At 34.5% G+C, this 20,722-nt stretch overlaps 1 protein-coding gene across 28 annotated transcripts in view; it reads left to right on the plus strand.

Annotated features, from left to right (window-relative positions):
• Positions 1-20,722, plus strand: part of KCNMA1 (potassium calcium-activated channel subfamily M alpha 1) — a 529,204-nt gene that overhangs the window by 345,746 nt on the left and 162,736 nt on the right. For all 28 annotated transcript variants that reach the window (XR_012650088.1, XM_075025663.1, XM_075025664.1 and 25 more), the window contains 4 exons: positions 4,631-4,706; positions 10,003-10,078; positions 11,833-12,003; positions 13,683-13,774. Coding sequence is in view for 27 of the 28 variants with exons in the window: in XM_075025663.1 (XP_074881764.1) it covers positions 4,631-4,706; positions 10,003-10,078; positions 11,833-12,003; positions 13,683-13,774 (415 nt within the window). In the remaining variant the exon portion in view is untranslated. The remainder of the gene's footprint in view (positions 1-4,630; positions 4,707-10,002; positions 10,079-11,832; positions 12,004-13,682; positions 13,775-20,722) is intronic.

A 20,722-nucleotide genomic window follows, 5' to 3' on the forward strand; every position in this document is an offset into this window, starting at 1 on the left:
AAGCTCCCTACCGAATAATTTAGGCCATTTTCAGTTTTACAACAGTGTCATTGCAAGAAGGTTATTGCTGTGAGGATTGCTGTGTCATCAGTTTACGGATGCATGTATGATTGCAAGCACACTTCCGCATGTCATTAATACCAGTACCAGAATGAAGTGCTTTGTGGACTTTTCCTCTGGGAATTATTCAGTTGATTCATCATCCCCTTGCTAAGTTCAAGGTGATATAAATAATCATACATTTAGGGGCAAACTCATTTCATCTGAGTTTTATGCTTACAGTTTATTCTCAGCAGCAGCTTTTTGTAGTCTATTTGAAGAATAAGGCTGAAACCTCTGAATTACCTGCAGTCTTTCAAAATGCACATAATTTACTAGAGGGTCAAGTAGTCAATGCTATTAAATATTTTAGAGTGCCAAACGGATTCGTTCAAAGACAGCACGTCTTATCTCTTTCACAGTCAAGCTTTAGAAACAACTGTTCAAGAATGGGAATTCTCCTTTCTCCCTTGTTTCAGTTCAGCTAGTATTAGTGGATGTTGCCAACAGACGACACGAAGTCTTTGCATGGTATAAGCTACCAGGAAGGTATGCATACTGGTGCATTGTACAGTGTAATTTGTCCCTACTATGTAGAGTTGTTTTGGCTGACTTGACTCATTGTGCTAATAGTGTTAATGGGGAGTAAACACTGCAGGAGTAGTGGGTTTCACTTGCAAACACTGAACGAACTGATGGTTGTATGCTCAGCCCCTGAGAGCAAGATACTGTGAGTACCTGAAAACAAGGTTACTCAAACCTACCAGCTGCAGCCCTGACATTGTCCAGTCCTTTTATGTGTTTTGTTCAGATCACTTTTCAGATTTCTTTTTTACACTATTCTGGAATACCCATCTCTTTGCAGTCAGGTGAAGTCCCTAGTGACTGGAAGAAGGGAAACATTGCACCCATTTTTAAAAAGGGTAGAAAGGAGGACCCTGGGAACTAACGATCTGTCAGCCTCATCTCTGTGCCTGGGAAGATCATGGAACAGATCCTCCTAGCAGCTACGCTAAGGCACACGGAGGACAGGGAGGTGATTCAAGACAGCCAGCATGGCTTCACCAAGGGCAAGTCCTGCCTGACCAATGTAGTAGCCTTCTATGATGGAGTGACCACATCAGTGGACAAGGGAAGAGCTATGGATGTTGCCTATCTGGACTTCTGTAAGGCTTTTGACATGGTCCCCCACAACATCCTTATCTCTAAATTGGAAAGATACGGGTTTGATGGGTGGACTGTTTGGTGGATGAGGACATGGTTGGATGGTTGCATCCAGAGGATAGTGGTCAACAGCTCAATGTCCAGATGAAGATCGGTGACAAGTGATGTCCCCCAGGGGTCAATATTGGGACCAGTACTGTTTAATGTCTTCATCAACAACATAGACAGTGGGATCGAGTGCACCCTCAGCAAGTTTGCAGATGACTCCAAGCTGAGTGGTGCGGTTGGCATGCCTTAGGGACCGGGTGCCATTCAGAGGGGCCTGGACAGGCTCAAGAAGTGGGCCTATGTGAACCTCATGAGGTTCAACAAGGCCAAATGCAAGGTCCTGCACCTGGGTCAGGGCAACCCCAGGTATCAAGACAGGCTGGGGGATGAAGGGATTGAGAGCTGCCCTGCCAAGAAGGACTTGGGGATACTGGTGGATGAAAAGCTGGATGTGAGCTGGCAATGTGAGCTCACAGCCCAGAAAGCCAACCGTATCCTGGGCTGCATCAAAAGAAGCATGGCCAGCAGGTCAAGGGAGGTGATTCTGCCCCTCTGCTCTTCTGAGACCTTACCTGGAGTACTGCATCCAGCCCTGGAGTCCTGAGCACAGGAAAGACATGGACCTGTTGGAGCAGGTCCGGAGGAGGGCCACAAAAATGATCAGAGGGATGGAACACCTCTCCTATGAGGAAGGTCTAAGAGAATTGGGGTTGTTTAGGCTGGAGAAGAGAAGGCCCCAGGGAGACCTTATTACAACCTTTCAGTACTTAAAGGGGGCCTATAAGAAAGATGGGGACAAGTTCTTTAGTAGGACCTGTTGCAATAGGACGAGGGACAATGGTTTTAAAGTAAAAAAAGGGTAGACTTAGGCTAGATATAAGGAAGAAATTTTCTATATTGAGCATGGTGAAACAGTGGAACAGGTTGCACAGAGAAGTGGTAGATGTGCCATCTCTGGAAACATTCAAGGTCAGGTTGCACGGGGCTCTAAGCAACCTGAATCTAGTTGAAGACATCCCTGCTCAGTGCAGGGGGGTTGGACTAGATTACCTTTAAAGGCCCCTTCCAACCCAAACTATTCTGTGATTCTATGAAAATCATATAAAATGACAGGCATATGGGAATCTAATAATCGATCTGTTTGGGTCTTGAAAAGTGTAGAATAATGGAAAGAATTCATTTGCTATCATGATAAGGAAAACTGTGATTTTAATTTCATTTTTATCTTCTTATTTGAACCACACAAAGCAGGTAATACACTGAGGTTTCTGAAGATCAAAATTTGATCCTTTCTGTGTCATAATTCCTTCAGCTATAAAACACAGCACCACAAGTAATGTCCTAGACAAGATACAGAAGTTACGAGGTGATTGTAACCTTTTACAATTACAGACCAGTTCTATTTGTAGTTCAAGTAAACGTAAACTCTCCACTTTTTTTTTTTAATTCTATTCTCTGAAGGGAAATCTTTAAATAGTGTAGGCTGTAGCAAATGCAGAACTTAATAATGATTTTTTTCTTTCACAAAAAATCATTGAAGCCATAATCTTTTTGTTCTATTATTTGATGTCTCAGCAACTGAAATATATCTAAGCATTGTAAGAATTTGGAGATAGAGGTTTTGTTGCTAACTTTGATGTTTCTCAGGCTTCTTTTTGAAACATTGCAATGGGTAACATGGGCACCTCATTAACTTCAGATGCAATGCAAAGCAATTGAACAGAAGGATTTTTCTTCCACCAGCTATTTTTCAAAAAGTTTCTAGGGAGTGAAGTGAGGGAGGTAGCTGGATGGAACAGAGATGAGAAAGTTTAGGGTCCTCTCCATCCCTGTCCAGCCACACCTCTTTGGATAGGAGTAGCAGAAGGACATGTCTCTCACAGTTTTCAGCACTATGATCCAAAATGATCATCCTCTAACTGCAAACAGATCTGAAGTTTATAATTATTAAGCAACATTTTATTGCTTTTCATCTAGATCCCCAAATCCAGTTTTCCAGTTGTGATTAATCTTCAGTTCCCTACAGTCAGTAATTAAAAAGAAAATTTATATCCATGTAATAGACAGGAGTGATTTTCTACTTTATTCAGGGTACTTATGAGCCTTATTAAGGCTACTTATGAGCCTTAGCAAGAGTAAAAATTTTATTTAACAACTTTCCAAGAATACTGTGGAAATAAAGCCTTGATTTAAACACATCTTGCCACATGCATCTTGGCTCTTGAGGGGAACCTCTCAGCTCCACTGAGATGATGCAAGTTGTGACCAGGTTTATATGTTTGCCAGGTCCAGTCTTTCCTTAAGTTTCTAGAAATAAAATGTGGTTTATAGCACTGGAATTGGGTAAAACAAATGTCAATAAAGAGGATATAGGAGAAGAAGCTGGCCTGGACCTAACTGTTACAGTTGCAATACCACGTTACACAACTTTTATGTAACTCCTGGCTGTACTGTCCAATAAAAATTATCCTCAAAGCCTTATTTTAATTTTATGAGCTGTGCATGTGTATAATACACAGTGTACTTTTATTCATATGCCAAATATCTGCAGCCAAATTATTTACTATCAGCATAAGTCTCTTTTAATAATTTAAGCCTTTAATCTTCTATAGTATTTTCTCTTGTGCACACTGTCTCCATGTATGTCTCGCTGGCTTTGTAGTTGTCTGGGAATTGCTGTTCACGCAACCTGATTTCAACACAAAAATGTTATTTCATTGTAAAACCAGTTACTTCTTTAATAGCCAAAGTGCAATCTATTCTTATAGTCTGATAGAAAGAATTATAGTATATTTGTCATTTTTAAGAGTGAATATGTTTTTTCTCTGTTCTCCTGCTTGAGTTTTTTGAAATTAGGGTAGAGATAGGGGGCATTATTACAATAAAAGATTTTACATCATTAAGACTTACCAATTTAATCAGGCATATACACAGTCTACTTCATCCAGGTTATCAGATCTCTTGCCCATAATCTCTTATTTTTCACTAAGCAATGTGGGAGCTGGGAGGACTGAGGAGTTTCAGATCTGTATGTGTCTTTGTCAGCCTGGAAGAGAAGGACATGGGCACTAGAACTACCAACAGAACCTCAGTGAGGTTTTTTCCCCTTAGCTTTCAGCCTGTATGTCTCCTCCCATGGCTTCCTACATAAACTAAGGCTTTCTGGTAGGATACTTCAGTTATTAAGGAAATAAGTTTAAAACAATTTGAAAAAAACTGGTAAGGACCTTGGAACCTTTAAATATGGAAGAACATTTCAAAGGTATTTGACATTTTGCATGCTACCTATGTTGATTTAACTGATCACTGTCATTGTAAGTGAAATGTTGTTATAATTTGAATTATTCTTTACTAGAGCTTTTTTTTTTCTTTACTGCAGGCTTAAGGTTTCTAAGAGCCCTTAGACTGATACAGTTTTCAGAAATTTTGCAGTTTCTGAATATTCTTAAAACAAGGTAAGACTTTTTCCTACATACTGAGTTAGTTGCATTGGTGACAGAACATAAATGGCTTAGATTTGTGGTCCTAGTAATATATGATTTTCTTTTCTGGAAAAAAACACTTGTTATCTGTTCTTTAAACCTTTTTCTGCTGATGAATGATTTATCGGTGTCAGCATCTTTTGCTATGTGATCAGTAGATTTTACTTGATGTGTTGTTACATTTGAAATATCTGGGCAAGTCTATGCTGATAAATTAAAAGCAGAATGAATTACAGAGCTCTGCACTGATTAAACATTGCTGCTTTCCACCTAATCAGTCCATATTCTGCTGCCTTGGAAAAACAGAAATCAAAATTAATTCAACAGAAGACAGTTAAAAAGTATTTTGAGAAATAATCATTGTGGCTCTATTTCAGTTTTTTTTGAACTGAGCATTTGTCTGCACATCAAAAATATATTAAAAATTAATTTTACACTGAGCTATCTTTATATTGTGTTCATTGTCATTAGCTTTTATTTCAAAGAACAATTAAAATACTCCAAGTAACCGTCTGGCTTTCACTGATTCTTTGGGCTATTAATACGTGAAAGTTGTGCAGAAGCAGCGCAACTTTGAACAAAAGATCACTAAATAAAAATGAAAGGAACCTTCCCATGCCTTGCAGTTGAAGACACATTGCCTTTCATCATTCCCTAAAATGCCCCAGGTGAAGTATTGAACCCAGCTTCCAATACTTACTGTAAACTCAGTTCCATCCTGAAATCCTATGCTCTCTCCACCTGTTGATGATGCATGTGTGAGGGCTTTTATATGCAAGTAACTCCATTTACTTGCTATGTTAATTGGTAGAGATGGGGAAATAGATTCTTGAGATTTGTACATGCTCATGGTAAACAGCTGTTTCTTCAACTCTTAACCTTGAAACTATTCTCTTTGCTGTAAAACTCTTGCACTACCTGTCTTTAGCTGTGTGACTGTAAGGAATCCAGTTCTTGTCAAATAAAAAAATGAAAGAATGTGCAGTGAAGATGTAGTCTAGTAGCTTAGAATACTACCAGTATGGTAAAGGTGAGTAATTTGTGCACGGGCTTAGAATATCCAATGATTTTGCATTTAACACAGAGAACAACCTCACCAAAAGAAATGGCAGTCAGTAGAGAAGCCCCATAAACTCAAAGGATTTTGGATAAAGGCTAAAAGCCCCTTCAGGAGTGGTGGATTTGTAAACTTCCAGATCCATAAGTGAAGAAATACTGCATTAATCACATTCAGTGAATTCAGAGCTGGTTATTCAAGATTGACCTGTTCATTTAAATAGCATTTCTCTGGTACAAAATTTACTGTTAGATTAGATATCATCATCTCTCTGATTATTTATATGAATGTCCAAATATCTGTAAACCTCAAATGTTGATTGTTAGAAAGCCTGTAAAGCAAAGCTTTCTTACATGACTGTTTCAGTTTACTCAACTGGTTAATCCCCAGCAGTTCATCAATAACACCATTTATTTAACTTAAAAGCTGCCAGTGTCTCAAAACAATTTTTTACATCTCCCTGTTCCTGGTTCTTCAATAAAAAGACATGTCTGCTCTCTTTTGTATCTTACTTAATAACCTGAAATGAACTAAGTAATTTGGATACTATCAATGTTCACAAAAAATCATTTTATAAAATGGATGAGTCAAATTAAAACAAATGAACAGAATGTCATTTATTTTAGAAAAGTTTTTAGTTACACCTGACTTGACCATGTACGTGCCTTGGTTTTTATTTATTGTCTTACATGAATTTAGCTTTTAGAAAGCAAAAAATTAGAAAATTCATTTATTACTGCTACTGCTAACTTCAGTGAGAAATTTTGATGTTTTCAATATGCTCTTAAGTATCATCACAAACAAGAACTATGGTTCATGTGGTGGGTACACTTTTTCTGTTACAGTACCAAAATATTTTTTAATTTAGAGTTTCTATTTCTGCATTATTAATCTTCCTAAAAAAAAAAAAAAAGCAGCACACTGAGCACTTGTGGTTAATGGACAATCTTTAGTAATTCTGCAAGAGTTAGAGCAGTTAAACTAGTAGTCTCAGTAAATTTGTTTTTAATTAAATAAAATTTACTTCCCTAAATTCAAGCAGTAATTTCAATTACATAGAGTGGCCTTAAACTGTTGTTATTACCTTGAACTCTTATAGAGTGGTCTTAAACTGTTGTTACTACCTTAAACTCTTATACTGTATTGTATGCTTTTGACCAGCTACTGCAACATTGTTTTGCTCAGGGATGTTTAAAAAACTTACAGAATTAATATATTTTAGCATTTGTTGCAATCTACTTTTAAGGTTTTAATGAAATTTTCAACATCATTGTTGGTGAACATAAAGACCAAGGATTAATGACAGAATTTGAATTGTTGAACTGAGATAGCAAATTCAGTATATCATTACTAGCTCTGAAATGATAGTATAGGGAAAAAACACTAACACTTAAAAATTCTGCAAAAGATAAAAGTGTTCTTTGTTCGAGGTGATATGTGTTTATATGAAAAAAATATGGAACTAATTTGACTAGAGGTGTTTCAGTGTGCTTAGCATTATTAACAAGTCACTACTGACAAGATGAGAAACTGATAGACTATAGAGGGCACTGCTGTGTTTTTAAAATTTGGGGCAATTAGAGAAGAAATTTTGTCCTTTTTTTCCTCATTCCTCCCAGTAAAGAAAAAAGTTTACTCTAACCTATAAATTAAAATTATTCCTGGAATTAGTGACTGAGATATGAGGATTAAAGGAGCATATATTGCATAATGAGTAGAAGGGCCATTTCAAACACTGGAATCCAAAGGAAGAAGCAAAACAATGCAAAAACAGAAGCAGTGAGAAGACTAGCAAAGTAGTATGGTTGTGAAAGATAATTATTAGAATAGCTGAAAAATTATTAATTATATTTGAAAAGAACCAGTAAGGCAAAGCAAAATTTTACAGCAGTGAATTAAAAGACTATACACTGCTGAGGATCTATTAGTTTCCCTAATTTGAAATAAAATGTATTTTACTCAATATTTTTTGTTCCTGTGTTTTATGAAATAGAATGAGTTGTGTGGTGTTCAGTTGAAAATATCTCTCCACTTCACTGTTTTCTAATATTTTTCAACAAAACTGCAGAGGCTTAGGCAGGGCTCACAGTAAGGGATTTTGGACAGATGTTGGAAAGAGCTTAAAGAGGAGGAAAATGTTTGTGACTAATCATTCATCTATATTTAGACTCTGGCAGAAACACAGGGAGTATTTCATAGAGGAGAGATAAGGTACAATGTTTAATAAATTGCAAAAATAAAATGTACCAAACAATTCATGTAAATAGTCATTCCTAATGGCTGCTGTCATTTACTTGTATTACTGTAATATGTGCAGACCAACTGATATATTATTGTATCAGGAGCCTCTCCTATTCTAAGTTCAGGTGAAGGGTGATATTTAGTCTTTGATAACAAAGTTTTGCATCAGCATGATTTCTATGATTTTGTTTAATCTAGGAACCTATTGGTTAAAGTCCTGTGCTGACTGACTGTTATCACCAATAAAATATGGACTTTAATCAACCATACCTTAAGAAATAGAGAAACAGGGAATATGTGTTGATGTAGGTGAATGCTAATTGCAGAACTGCTGGTATATTATCTTATTTTTGAGTACAGTATTTGTTATAGCATCTGTCACATTACCCAGTTGTATTTCTTTCCTAGTACCCAAAGATGCCCACTTCGCTAACTGTAACTCTTAAAAATATTTTTAATGGAACTGGTCTGATTAATTTTCCACGTTAATTTCTCAACTTTGTTTAGAAAATAATGCATTATTATTGTCCTTAAAGTAGTTATAAACAGTTAATTAATAACAGTTAAAGTAGTTATATAACTGTTAATTAATTTTACTGCAAAACTGCTACTGCTAACGCTGATAGTGAATTTTTCCCAATTTTTATTCTCTTTGAATGTATTGCATTAGGCATAATAGTGAGGCATTATTGTTTCTTAGAAATGTTTTCAAAAATAAAGGAGAGCTATTTCTAATACAATTCTGTGAATGGGTAAGATTATTTAGGCACAGTAATACATGGACTTCAGTTCCTTGTGTATTTGTTGAATATCCTTCTTAGTTTTTGAAATCATAGCGATTTTTGTAAGAAGAGAGGGAGTGAGGTTTACTTATATTTCTTCCACAAGCTTTTAAGTAAGGTATTTTCCTGTTTTCCTGCTGAGCTGAGTAAGGTCCTTGCTTCAAAATCGCTTCTGGCTACAATAGGGAACATGCTACTCAGTGGGACTAAAAAGAGTTTACAGAGTTTGACTGGTAGGTTTCAATCTCTCTCTCTCTTTTTTAAAATTTTTTTTTATTTTAGAAAAATTGTGAATGTGAAGTATGAAATGAAATACTCTAGCTCCATGTGAATTTCCACAGACAAGTCCATAGGAATTCATGCAAGCAGAAGAATATAAAAATTATTTAGGACTTTACACAGGAACTATAAAATCCCTAAGTTATTTAATTTGGGAATCGTAATTTTTTCACAAAAGCAGCATGACATTTACAGATTGGCTGCAGTAGTTCATTAATTGTTTGCTGTAACTGTAGGAAAATATTCTTGCCCTGTGGTCATGTATGCAAGATACAAGTGTTAACAGGTGATGAGTATGCAACAAAAACATCCTCTTGCTGTTAATTTTTAAAGTGTCTGCAGGTCTCAGTTCAAAAGCATGATGAATATAGAAGAAGCATATGAAAAATGAAATAATTCAAAAAACATCTGTCAATTGTTTGTATAAATGCAGTATTCAGCAGCTAATGTTAACTGGCATTGCCCAGTTTATTTCATTGGACCTGCATGGATGTATTCCAGGGTAGCAGAATATTTACATGTAAATCATTGCTGAGGTGTATAGCAATGAAAAATGAGAAGCCGAGTGTACTGAGAAGCAACCAAATTATTTGTGAAAAAGCACTATTTATTTCTATGTGTTTGATTATGAGTGCAAATGTAGCTAAGGTTTCCATTTGTCTTTCTGCTCTCAAGTGCATTGGAATTTTTATTTCAAGCTATCTAAATAATGCAAATGTGAACTCAGCAAAGACAATACATATTTTGCATAGGCTTTTGATTAAGTATTTTAAGGAGCCTGCTTCTCTTCAGAAATGGTGAACAGACTCTTTCAGTCTGAAGTATGCAGTTGTATACAGGTACATATTAAAAACGTGTGATAAATTCTAGTCTAAGTTCCTATTTGTTCTTGGGTTTTGTTTATTTTCAGTAATTCCATCAAGCTAGTGAATCTGTGCTCTATATTTATCAGCACGTGGCTGACAGCAGCTGGGTTCATACATTTGGTAAGTATATTTGAAAATACTTCATTGACTTTTTCTCATGGATCATCTGCTCTCTGAGCTACTTTATTACCTGAAATTGCCTTGCTCTGGATAATCCCTTAACACATCTATAGAGTACAATAAAAAAAAGACGTTACAGCTTCCCAAATTTTAAGCTTCTACTCAAAACTAATTCTGAATAGCGAGCAATACCTCATTAACCTCAGCAATAAAATATGAGACTTGGACTGATGCAACTTCTTGAATGATTACAAGTTACCAGTAGGTGGCAATGTTTCCTAAATAACTAGCTGGAGTGCTTCCTGGAAGGGGCTGGCAGAGCTGAAATGGTACTGAGGTCCTGGGAAATAAATGGTTGGGCCTGAAGGAAGCACTTTTGTATTTCCACGAGAAGTAGTGGGATTGCTAACATTCTGGGTACCATTTTTTTAGAGGTTGTTTCCTTCCCTCTTGTTTTTAAATTTTATTTATTTATTTATTTATTTATTTTTGGTGTATCTTTCGGTCACTGATAACATGGATTTTTGTAATAGATTTTTATTCCACACTTAACAATACCTGAAAAATGTAAGATAGTTAGTATAGAAGTACATATGAGCTCATAAATGTGAATATACATATATATGATAGGTATATGTCAATTGTGTATTTTAAACTTTTTAAACTTTTTACTGATTTGCTTGGAAAATATAATTAAATATGATTAAGTGTTTGTCCTTTAAGTACAATTTATGATCAACTTAGAATCAGGAAAATTTCAAGCTGCTAGTAGTAAGTTATTCAGGAATGATTTGAGACTAATATTATAATTTAATGATATTGATGTTAGTCCAGAGCAATTTAATTGACTTCACTTGAATTACCTTGAGCTGCATCCAGCTATATAAGATTAAATTCAGAATGTTTATCTTCTTGATATACCAGATAGTGATTTAATTTTTACTCTTACTAAGATGCACCAAAATTCTGCATGTTTTCATTTATGGTACACTTCTTATTCATGGATGACCGCATTTTTACACTCCTCTGGGCAAATATAGCATTTTTATCATAGGAACACTAGCTTTTTCTATTTTTGAACAAAACATAACAAAAGCTTTATAAAATTATATCAGGACAGAGGGAATGCTATTTTCTAGGGCTTGGATTTTGGTGGTGTTTTGGTTTTTTTCTTCTTTTCAGCATAAGTTTCTCTGTTCTGCTATAGGAATCCTCAAACTTCAAACTTTTTGCTGTGGAACAAATTTTAGAAGGCATGCTCCTTTCCCACTGATAAATTTATAACTTTGTCACATACAGTAGCTGACTTCTTGGAAAATAATAGTATATTGCTAAACTTAACATGTCACAATGCATTTAATAGCTACATAATGCTTTAAAACAAAACCATTAACAAGTATAATTGCATTACAAGTAAGATTCACTCTGAAAAAGTTCTGAACATATTGCTATAAAATGAACTTACCTATCTGCATTAGTAAGTTATATTATTTAGTGGTGAATGGAAAAGATACTTTCCATAAACAGTATGAGTGGCAAGGCTATGCATATTGGCAAAAGAACGGTAATGCTATAATTGAGACAGGGTTAGGTTCTGTGTTTGTTCAAAATAAATTACGGAAAAAGATCTAGAGTTTATATTATATGCCAAATTATATATACACACACACACACACGCATGCACACACATATATCAGTAGAGTTAATTTGTTGTACAACTCTATTAATTCATTATGTTTTCTTGCACATTTTAGGTGGAGAACTCAGGGGATCCATGGGAAAATTTCCAAAATAATCAACCGCTAACATATTGGGAATGTGTTTATTTACTGATGGTTACAATGTCCACTGTTGGCTATGGAGATGTTTATGCAAAAACAACCCTTGGTCGCCTTTTCATGGTCTTCTTCATCCTTGGGGGATTGGTAAAAACTCTATTATTATTATTGTTATTGTTATTATCATTATTCCAGTGACCTTAATACTTGATCCTGTATATCTCAATGCTGTAATTAAAGAAATAATAATATCTAATTTAGTGAATTAAAATTAATTATAAAACTTTTAAATATGTTTAATACACCCCATTTTTTCTATAGATAAATATTTCACAGAGCTTGTCAAATTAGTCCAGTTTAATAGAGTCAGAATTTTTCTAATCCATTTAAATGAGTAATGCATGTGAATACATAAATGAAGTGCATTACTATTTCAACTTATAATGTTATTTGTAGTCCTTTACTTTTTAGTGATTGACTGTAGTGTATTTTTTTTGAGGCTGCTATTGATACTTAAAGGCACTTTGCGGTTTCAGAAGTCCTACCTACCCTTCTGTGTTCCTTCCCAGAATTCCAACAAACACTGTGGCTTTGGACTGCCTTAAAGAGCAGCTTGCCTGATCCAGATGATGGCAAACCACATTCTCTTTAATTTCAAACATCCTTTCATGTCATGTAGTGCAATTTTAACTCACAATTTATCACATGGCCATAACCAGTATCCTTTTATATCAGCAAATTCTTGTGTTCTTTGTCCTGTATGTACATAGCACCAAAGTTACTAATTGTCTTGTGTCAACTTTTCTATTATTTATCAGTGTCAGTAATATTATAGGACCTGTTGCAATGTTATTGTCTAAACTAGCAAAGTTTATTTTAATGTTTACACGGTGCAAGGTAAGTGGTTTAGGGATGACTCACAATATGTATTGTGCACATACATACATATGTATATTGTTACTTTACTCTCATATATTGATTTCACATATACATACATCTTACAGAGGTGATATGTATATAACTAATGTGAATGCTGTATGAGAGACACACACAGATACATATATATGAATATATATATGAGCATAAATATATGCATTCCCATCTATGTTTGTTGACATACGAAGACAAAGACCATGTCAACTGGCAGTAGCTCTTCGAAGTATCCAGCCACAAGGAAGATGTTTGTTGGACAAAACATGGCAGAATAATTTTTATTTTCTCCTCAAAACCTTTTTTCTATCATGTGTTATTCCAATCCTTTTACAAACACAAACTTCTGGAAAAGTTCTTTTTGGGGGCGGGGGGGTGTGACTTTTTTGTTTCTTGGCAGGGGGAATAACCCCTGATTCCATCTTGTTTTTGTCTTCTTTTGAATTCTAATAATGGGGGAAAAAAGTCTGTCTTTTCAAATAGAAATGTAACAGTAATGATAATACTTGGTTTTGTTTTTTGCAGTGGATCTTGGATAGGTTTTTTCCCCTCCCCTCTTCAGGAAGAATTAGACATAACTGTGTTTTATGATTAGATACCAGTTTGGATTAATTTTATTTTTGTTTTGTTTTGTGTGCCTGTTTTTCCTCTTTTGACCATTTTCTTAATTTATAAGGTGTGCACCTTCTCCGAGACCAACTTTTACATTGAGCCCTCTTGTTTTGTTTGATAAGAACTTTTACATTTTTTTAAATCTTCTTTTTAAACAACTTCATAGATCTAATTCTTTTGCATTTTCAGATCTTAAAGATATATATCTTCTGAAAATATTCATCATCCCCCTTTCTTTGGCCTCTCTTTTTAGTCTTTTCTTCTGTCTCCTATCTTCTTCTTAGGCCATGTTTGCCAGCTACGTCCCTGAAATCATAGAGTTAATAGGAAACCGCAAGAAATATGGTGGTTCCTATAGTGCGGTTAGTGGAAGAAAGTAAGTATCCCAAGAGGCTCTGCTGCCTCTGCTGCAGTAGAACACTCTCTGCATGCCATTTTCTTTTTTTTTTTTTTGTTTTTGTTTCATGCATGTAGGCAATGTTTGCTCGCTACGTGCCAGAAATTGCTGCTCTCATCCTTAATCGGAAGAAATACGGCGGGACTTTTAACTCAACTCGAGGCAGAAAGTAAGTCAAAAAAGACCAGGTGTGGTTGTGTGACTTTAAAGAGCCCCTGAAGGTGGTAATAGCTGACTCACAGCTTATGAGGCTGTATTCCTTGACATCAGATGTTACCACTGGAGAGTTGTCACACTATAATTAGAGACCTGGGCCATGCTATGGTACAAGTCACAATATTTTGTCCCTACTTCAAGAGAACATGGATAACAGTAAGACTACACTGATGTATCTTGCAAAAAATGCTGCTATTGCATTTGCAGTTAGCTTTTGGAACAGTGTTGACTTGTCACTTCACAGTTTTGGGCATCAGATTATCATATAGTCATGTCTTCACTAAGTGACAATGGTAATTCACATGATTTTCAAACAACTCAGTTCTTTAGAAAACTTGGGTTCACTGGAGTGCAAAATATGAGATTTATGTTGATGGGGTTATTCCATTAGACTGACTATGTCAGAAGTCTGACAGTGCTGTTTCTCATTGTTCAAACAGCAGATTCAGATCTCATGCAGCTCCTTTTGACTTCATATGAATATTGCAAACACTCGTGACTTTAGGATCTATGACCAGGGATTTTAAAGTGATTCACTTCCACACGCATATAAAACCTATCTTAAGAAGAACAAGTAGTAGCTTTAGTATCAATATCATATGAAAAAAACCCAAACCTGTAAAAAATACTGGTTTTACCTGGTAGCAAAAGTTAAATTTTATTGGACCACATAAGCTCATTTAATATCTATTGAAAGCCTGCTTGTTTTCTTGACCAAGTTAAAACCAGCTCTTTCTGGCATTCCCAGCATCTAGACTGCTGGGATATAGCCTTTAATGAACTAGAGGTACTTGGCGATATAGTAGTTTCTCCTCTATATCACCTTTAGTGTTGCCATCTTTTGTTTCATTACATATCATTGTGACATTCACTGATAGAGAAATATTTGTCCTAAAAGACTAGTGATACAGAATCCTTTCCATATAACATAAAGAAGGTACTGCAAGGAACGCATCTAATTAATTGTCCCTCTCCTTACTTTAAGAAGATATGTTTTTTACTTTATTCCTATCAAATCATCACCGATGCATCATTTTATAAATGTGGAATATGTTTTTATCAAGTTGTTTCTCCTCTCTGTGGAGCAGAAAGACTGTAAATGTCCCACAGAGCTAATTCTAGAGTACTGTTTTACATCACTGGGTAGATAAATCAAAGTTTTTTCTTTGGTTATAGCTTATACTACTGTATGTTCAATAATACTCAAGCAATTAGATGACACAATTGAAAGCTTCAATGCTTTCATTTTTTTAGATACCCTTAAGTATCCAAATATTTTTTTTCTTTACTGTAAACACTAATGTTGGAAACTTGCATCATAATTCAGTTATCCAGATTAACAAAATGCCTTAATTTATTTCTTAGATAGAGTAGTATAATTAATTTCCAAAAATGTTTATTTGTGACAGAGGCCTACTCAGTTTCGTATTTGTATTCGTACTTGGTTTCTCAAAGAGAGTTTTTCAAACACAGAACTTACACCTCTGTTTTTGAGGCTCCAAAGGAATTATAACAGAGGAGAATATGGTTAAAAACTATTCTGCATAGAGAGTTTTCATCTCTCCCCTTCTACATTGTCACTAGTACCCAGCATTGCTCAGATGTCTCTAAACTTGGACCTGATCTTCAGTCAGAACCCCACATCCTGAAAAGCTCTACTCCAGATTACAGGCTTCTGCTAGCTTTGGGGTGTGCTTAATTTTATTTTTTCACCTTTTCTTTCTGTCTTTATTTATATGCGCTATCCATTTGTTGTTAGCTCACTCTGTTGTCAGTGCTTTCTCTGCTGATCTCTACTGCCCAATAACTTGTTGTTTGAAACTGAGCTCTGTCATCAGCATACAAACTGTTCGATTTACTTTATGCATTGTTTTCTGGTTCAATTATTAATTACTAAGTAGTTTAAAGATGTCCTTTGCTCATGTGGGTCTTTCATCAGAGAATCTAAGCTTGGGAACTGCACAGTAAAAAGCCATTAGCACCCCTTGTTTGATGTTGCTGCAGTCAGTAGAACAAGATTGATGAAATGTTATGTTTGGCCAAAATTTAAGTTTTCATTTGGAATTCAGTGTTGAGAGAATGGATTGTCAGAACCAATAAGTTTTCCTTTGCTTGGGATATGGGCATGTGGTAGTAATTAGCAATATAAGGTCTTTAGCTGAGCAACCAAGCATAGATTCTGGCAGCAAACACAATGAGAAACTACAGTTCTATTCCTAACAGCAGAAAGTTTCCAGATAAAATTAAATACATGTACAAAATTAAAGCAGCTAAATTTTGTTGAAAGATGTAGTTTCAGCTCTTAAAATAGCAAATATTTATACTTCTTAATTTTCTCCAAAATAGATAAATACATGGAATCTGCTTTGTAGCATTTATATATATTTTTATACATGTTGCCTCTTGAACTATGTCTGTGGAATAACATGCTTCTATATGATTATTAAACATTTAGGTGGGAGGTTAAAATTAACATATGATTATGTATGTTTTGAGGATTGCACTACATTGCTTTAATACTAAGGAGAGACTTGCTATAGAATTGTAACTAAAGAAACAGCTAGAATGTATGCATAAAAATTATTTCTAAAAACTCCACTTACTAAAAAAAAGAAACAACCAACACACCAGCAAGTTTGATCACATTTCATTTTGCTTTTCAGCCAATAAAGTCCCCAAAGGACTCATAAACTATATAGGAACCATTTTGCACTATAAAGATGCTCACTTCTCTCTTAGATGAGACACATACATAGAGAGTTTGGAAACAGAAGTAGTTTGTAGGCAGTATGCAATTATCACTGGTTAAATTTACTAGATACTAGGTAGTTTTGTTACAAAAGTCCATGGGGAATTTTAAATTTAATTTATAATCTCAGCTTTATAATATATTCCTGTAATGAGACTTCTAAGGTCTCATAGAACACAAAGCAGGAATTTTATTATAGTCTTTGATTGAAGTTTCACCTGTTAAATAAACAACAGTGCTCACTGTTGCATATACCAAAATGCATACCAAGATATCTATACAAAATGTGACTGAGACCAAACATATGCATTGAATGACAAAAATAGGGTAATGACTGTGGCAAAATTACAACCTAGTACAAAAAAAATTAAGACGTTATCAAAAAAAGGTAACAATCCTTGTCTTGAATTCCAGATTTGTAAGCAAGGAGATCTGCTCTATAGGTAATGAGATTACTGCTAAACAGCTGTTTTGCTGCTGTTTACAGATCAGCACATCAGAAGACTCCGTAATGTTTTTACTATGTGCCCTGATACACCAGAATAAGATCATCAGTAGACAAGAAAAACTGGCTTTCTTAGTTTATTTATACTCAGAACAAACCATTGTTTCTTGCTATAGTACTGCTATAAATACAAATGATACAGAGAAAACCACATTGTAGTTACAAAGACAGAAAATAGTTGATATTATATATGTATATATAACTAAGATGTAACTGGGAAATAAAATTCAGGCATGAGAAGCAACCAGAACTGTAAAGAATACTGTTTTTTAATAATGCTAAGAGGTATCTTAGGATAACAATGAGGTGGCCACTTCCAATATTTTCCACATCGAGCCCTACATAGTTTTTCTGTTCTTTCACATGAGCAATTCAGTCACTACTGTTTCTCCTTCCTGTGTACTTCCCTGGATGAGTTCTGTAGTACATGATTTTACGTTTTGGGAAATACTTTTTGCAAAGGAGGTATTGCACATAATATTCTTTACATAGTAGCCAACATTCTGTGGATTTCTATAGAAGTAGGTAACAACATAACTTACTTTCTCTGTAGAACAATTGGCATATTTTTGTTATTAATAAACTAGTAACTACCTGTCAGAGTTTTTGTGAGATTTAGGAGTCAAGCTTATGCTTTCTGAAGATGAGAAATGCTTTTAAAATGCAAAATAGACAAATTTATAATGAAAGTTTTATTAATTGTTTCATCAACAGGCATTATGTCATCACACTGAAAAACATCTGCAATATTATATAGTACATCTCACTAAAACATTGTGAAACTTACTAGATCACTAAGAAATAACTGATGAAAGCATATACTTGAAGGAAGTTATATTCAAGTAATTTCATAAAGTAAATTAGTGACAAACTAGTATCATTATGAACAGATAAAATAATTTGTAATGACAAAATACTGGATACAAATGCTGGAGATAAAAGCTAGATGTTACATAGTTGGGTGGAGAATGAAAAATGTCTGACCTTTTATTACAGTATTATAAAAAGTCTATAGATTAGACTTTAGTTAAGAAAATAACATAATTTTATATATGTTAGCAGGGGAAGTTTTATGCTTTTTTGTTTCTTTGACTTTTTTTCGTCAGTTACAAACTGAAATGGTATATAGCTTGAGTATTTATGATATTTCCTCTTAGCTGTTTTTCTTAATAATTTTGAGACCAGCAGCTAGCTCCCTACACCCTATCTACATTTAGCTCTTTTCTTTCTAAGGCTTTTGATTTGGCTGACTCCATTTAGGCTCTCTCTGTAACCTATCTGTAGAACTCATGAGTTAGTATTCAAGGGATCATTTTAAAGGGATATTTTTAAATTGGAGTACCATAGAAGGATGAAAAGGTATCTGCCACTGTCACCATAGCTGATAGACTATTGCTTTTAGAATGTAGCAATAAGACTACAGGTTAGTTCATGCATGCATATCTCTAGAAGGCTGGAAAAGGCAGTGATCACTTTGGCTTTGGATGACTTTCTGAAGTGCTCCAACTAACATCTTAACTATAAAGTTTAAGCTTTAAGTCTTACAAGACAGGGGTTTTCTTCAAGAAATTCTTGGGTTTGGATAAGTAGAATTCTACCGTTGCACTCTTTTTGTGATATTTGGAACTTACATATTCAGTCCCAGCCAAAATAGGATTTACAAGATAATTTGTTTTATTTCTTTTAAGAAAAAAAAAAAAAACAAACCAAAACTAAAAAGCCAAGGTTTGTTTATTTATTTATAATGTTCATATTACTCGGCTTTGGTTTGAGATTTGGTAAAAGATGCAGATTTGTTTTACCTCTACAAATCTATTATTAACCTTTTATTCTGCATGTACTAATTTACCTGAGAATCAAGATTATTCTTACGCAGTTGTTTCATTTCTGTATTCATGTATTCATATGATCAGACTGGATTTTAAGTCTGTGAAATATTTTCCAGTTGAAGACATTAGCTTATTTTAAATCAGCCTGCACAAAGGTCTAGAAAGCATATGGAAAGAACATTTGTAAACTGATGGACTGAAAGAGAGACTGGATAACTTAATGATATTTTTCAGACTTTACAGTGAATTATTGACTTTTAATTCCATGGACTAAATTATTTTTGCCTTTTTCATGCAAAACTGATATCAAATCCAATGGAAGCTCTGTATGAAGGCAGCAAGCAGAACACAGCTTCACACAAATGGATATTGGCAGAGAGAGGGATTATTATTATTTTATATACATGTATGTGTATATATAAACTGCTTATCTTGTCCCAGTAGTAAATATTTATGCTAAACTTTGTTAAATTTTCAAAAGATTTTAAAAAAATTATCCAAAGGCATTACTGTAGCTAATATATAAGATTAAAAATTGTATTTTAATGAAATCACAGTTCTTTACTGTATAACCTATTGAAACCTCTTGTTTCTCTTCTCTCATGATCTGCTCTGCTTCCCAGAGATTTCTTCAGATTTCTTAAATTTACAAGCCATAAATTAGCAAATCATCAACATATCAACAGGAATAATCATCTGTTAGAGATTCCTTCCAGAAGGAAACATGGGATTCAATAACTAAACTTCACAGAGAAAAATAAAAACTGTAGACAGATAGATATGGTAAACAGAAAGACAAACAGATAATTTAAGTTGACAGGCCATCTTGGACTCATTAGACATTTGAATTTGATTAAAAATTAGAAAAAAAAAATTTAAGGCTTATCCATATACTTTGACAAAAGTCCATTTGCTGCAGTAATGAGAAGCATAGCTCCAAAGAAAGTGACATTAGATTATTATATTAAATAATTTGAGACAATATGTAAGATATTATTTTCCAGTGGGATGAGAATGTAATAAGAGAATGTGACATGGATTGCATTATGATCCCCAGGGGTTTCTCTATTTCCCATCTGCTAGCCATTCTTCTAATCCCACTGTTTCAAATGAAACCTCACTTAGTGATAAAGAAAATCTGATGTGTGTTAAATAGACTGACAGATAGAACTAATAGGACAAACTTTTTTTTTTTTTAAATTTTGCATGCTTATTAAACTATATCCATTCTTATGAAAGCAAGAAAGGAAATGTGGGAAGTGACATATAACAATATTATGACTTAAAAAAATGTGTATTCTATGTCTCAAATCACGTTTCATTCCTACAGGAACAGCACTAGTTCTGTATTTCTGGTTAAAATTGTAAAAATTTCAACTTTTTCTTCTCTCTGCCTAAACTTTAAAAAAAACTTTTGGGTTTGGCATCAAAATAACAGTTGTTGCTGTCCAAATTTTGACCCAAGAAAGGCTGAATCTGGTTTATAAATCTGCAGTTCTACCATATGCTACAAAATACGCAGGCCATGACTTTAAGTGTGGACTTTCCAGAGAATGCAATGTGGGGTGGCAGAAGTGGTGAACTGATCAGCAAGTTTTAGTGATTTATGACTTTTTCTTTTCATTCAG

Source organism: Buteo buteo, chromosome 4 (genome assembly GCF_964188355.1).
Source record: "Buteo buteo chromosome 4, bButBut1.hap1.1, whole genome shotgun sequence".
Classification (NCBI taxonomy): domain Eukaryota; kingdom Metazoa; phylum Chordata; class Aves; order Accipitriformes; family Accipitridae; genus Buteo; species Buteo buteo.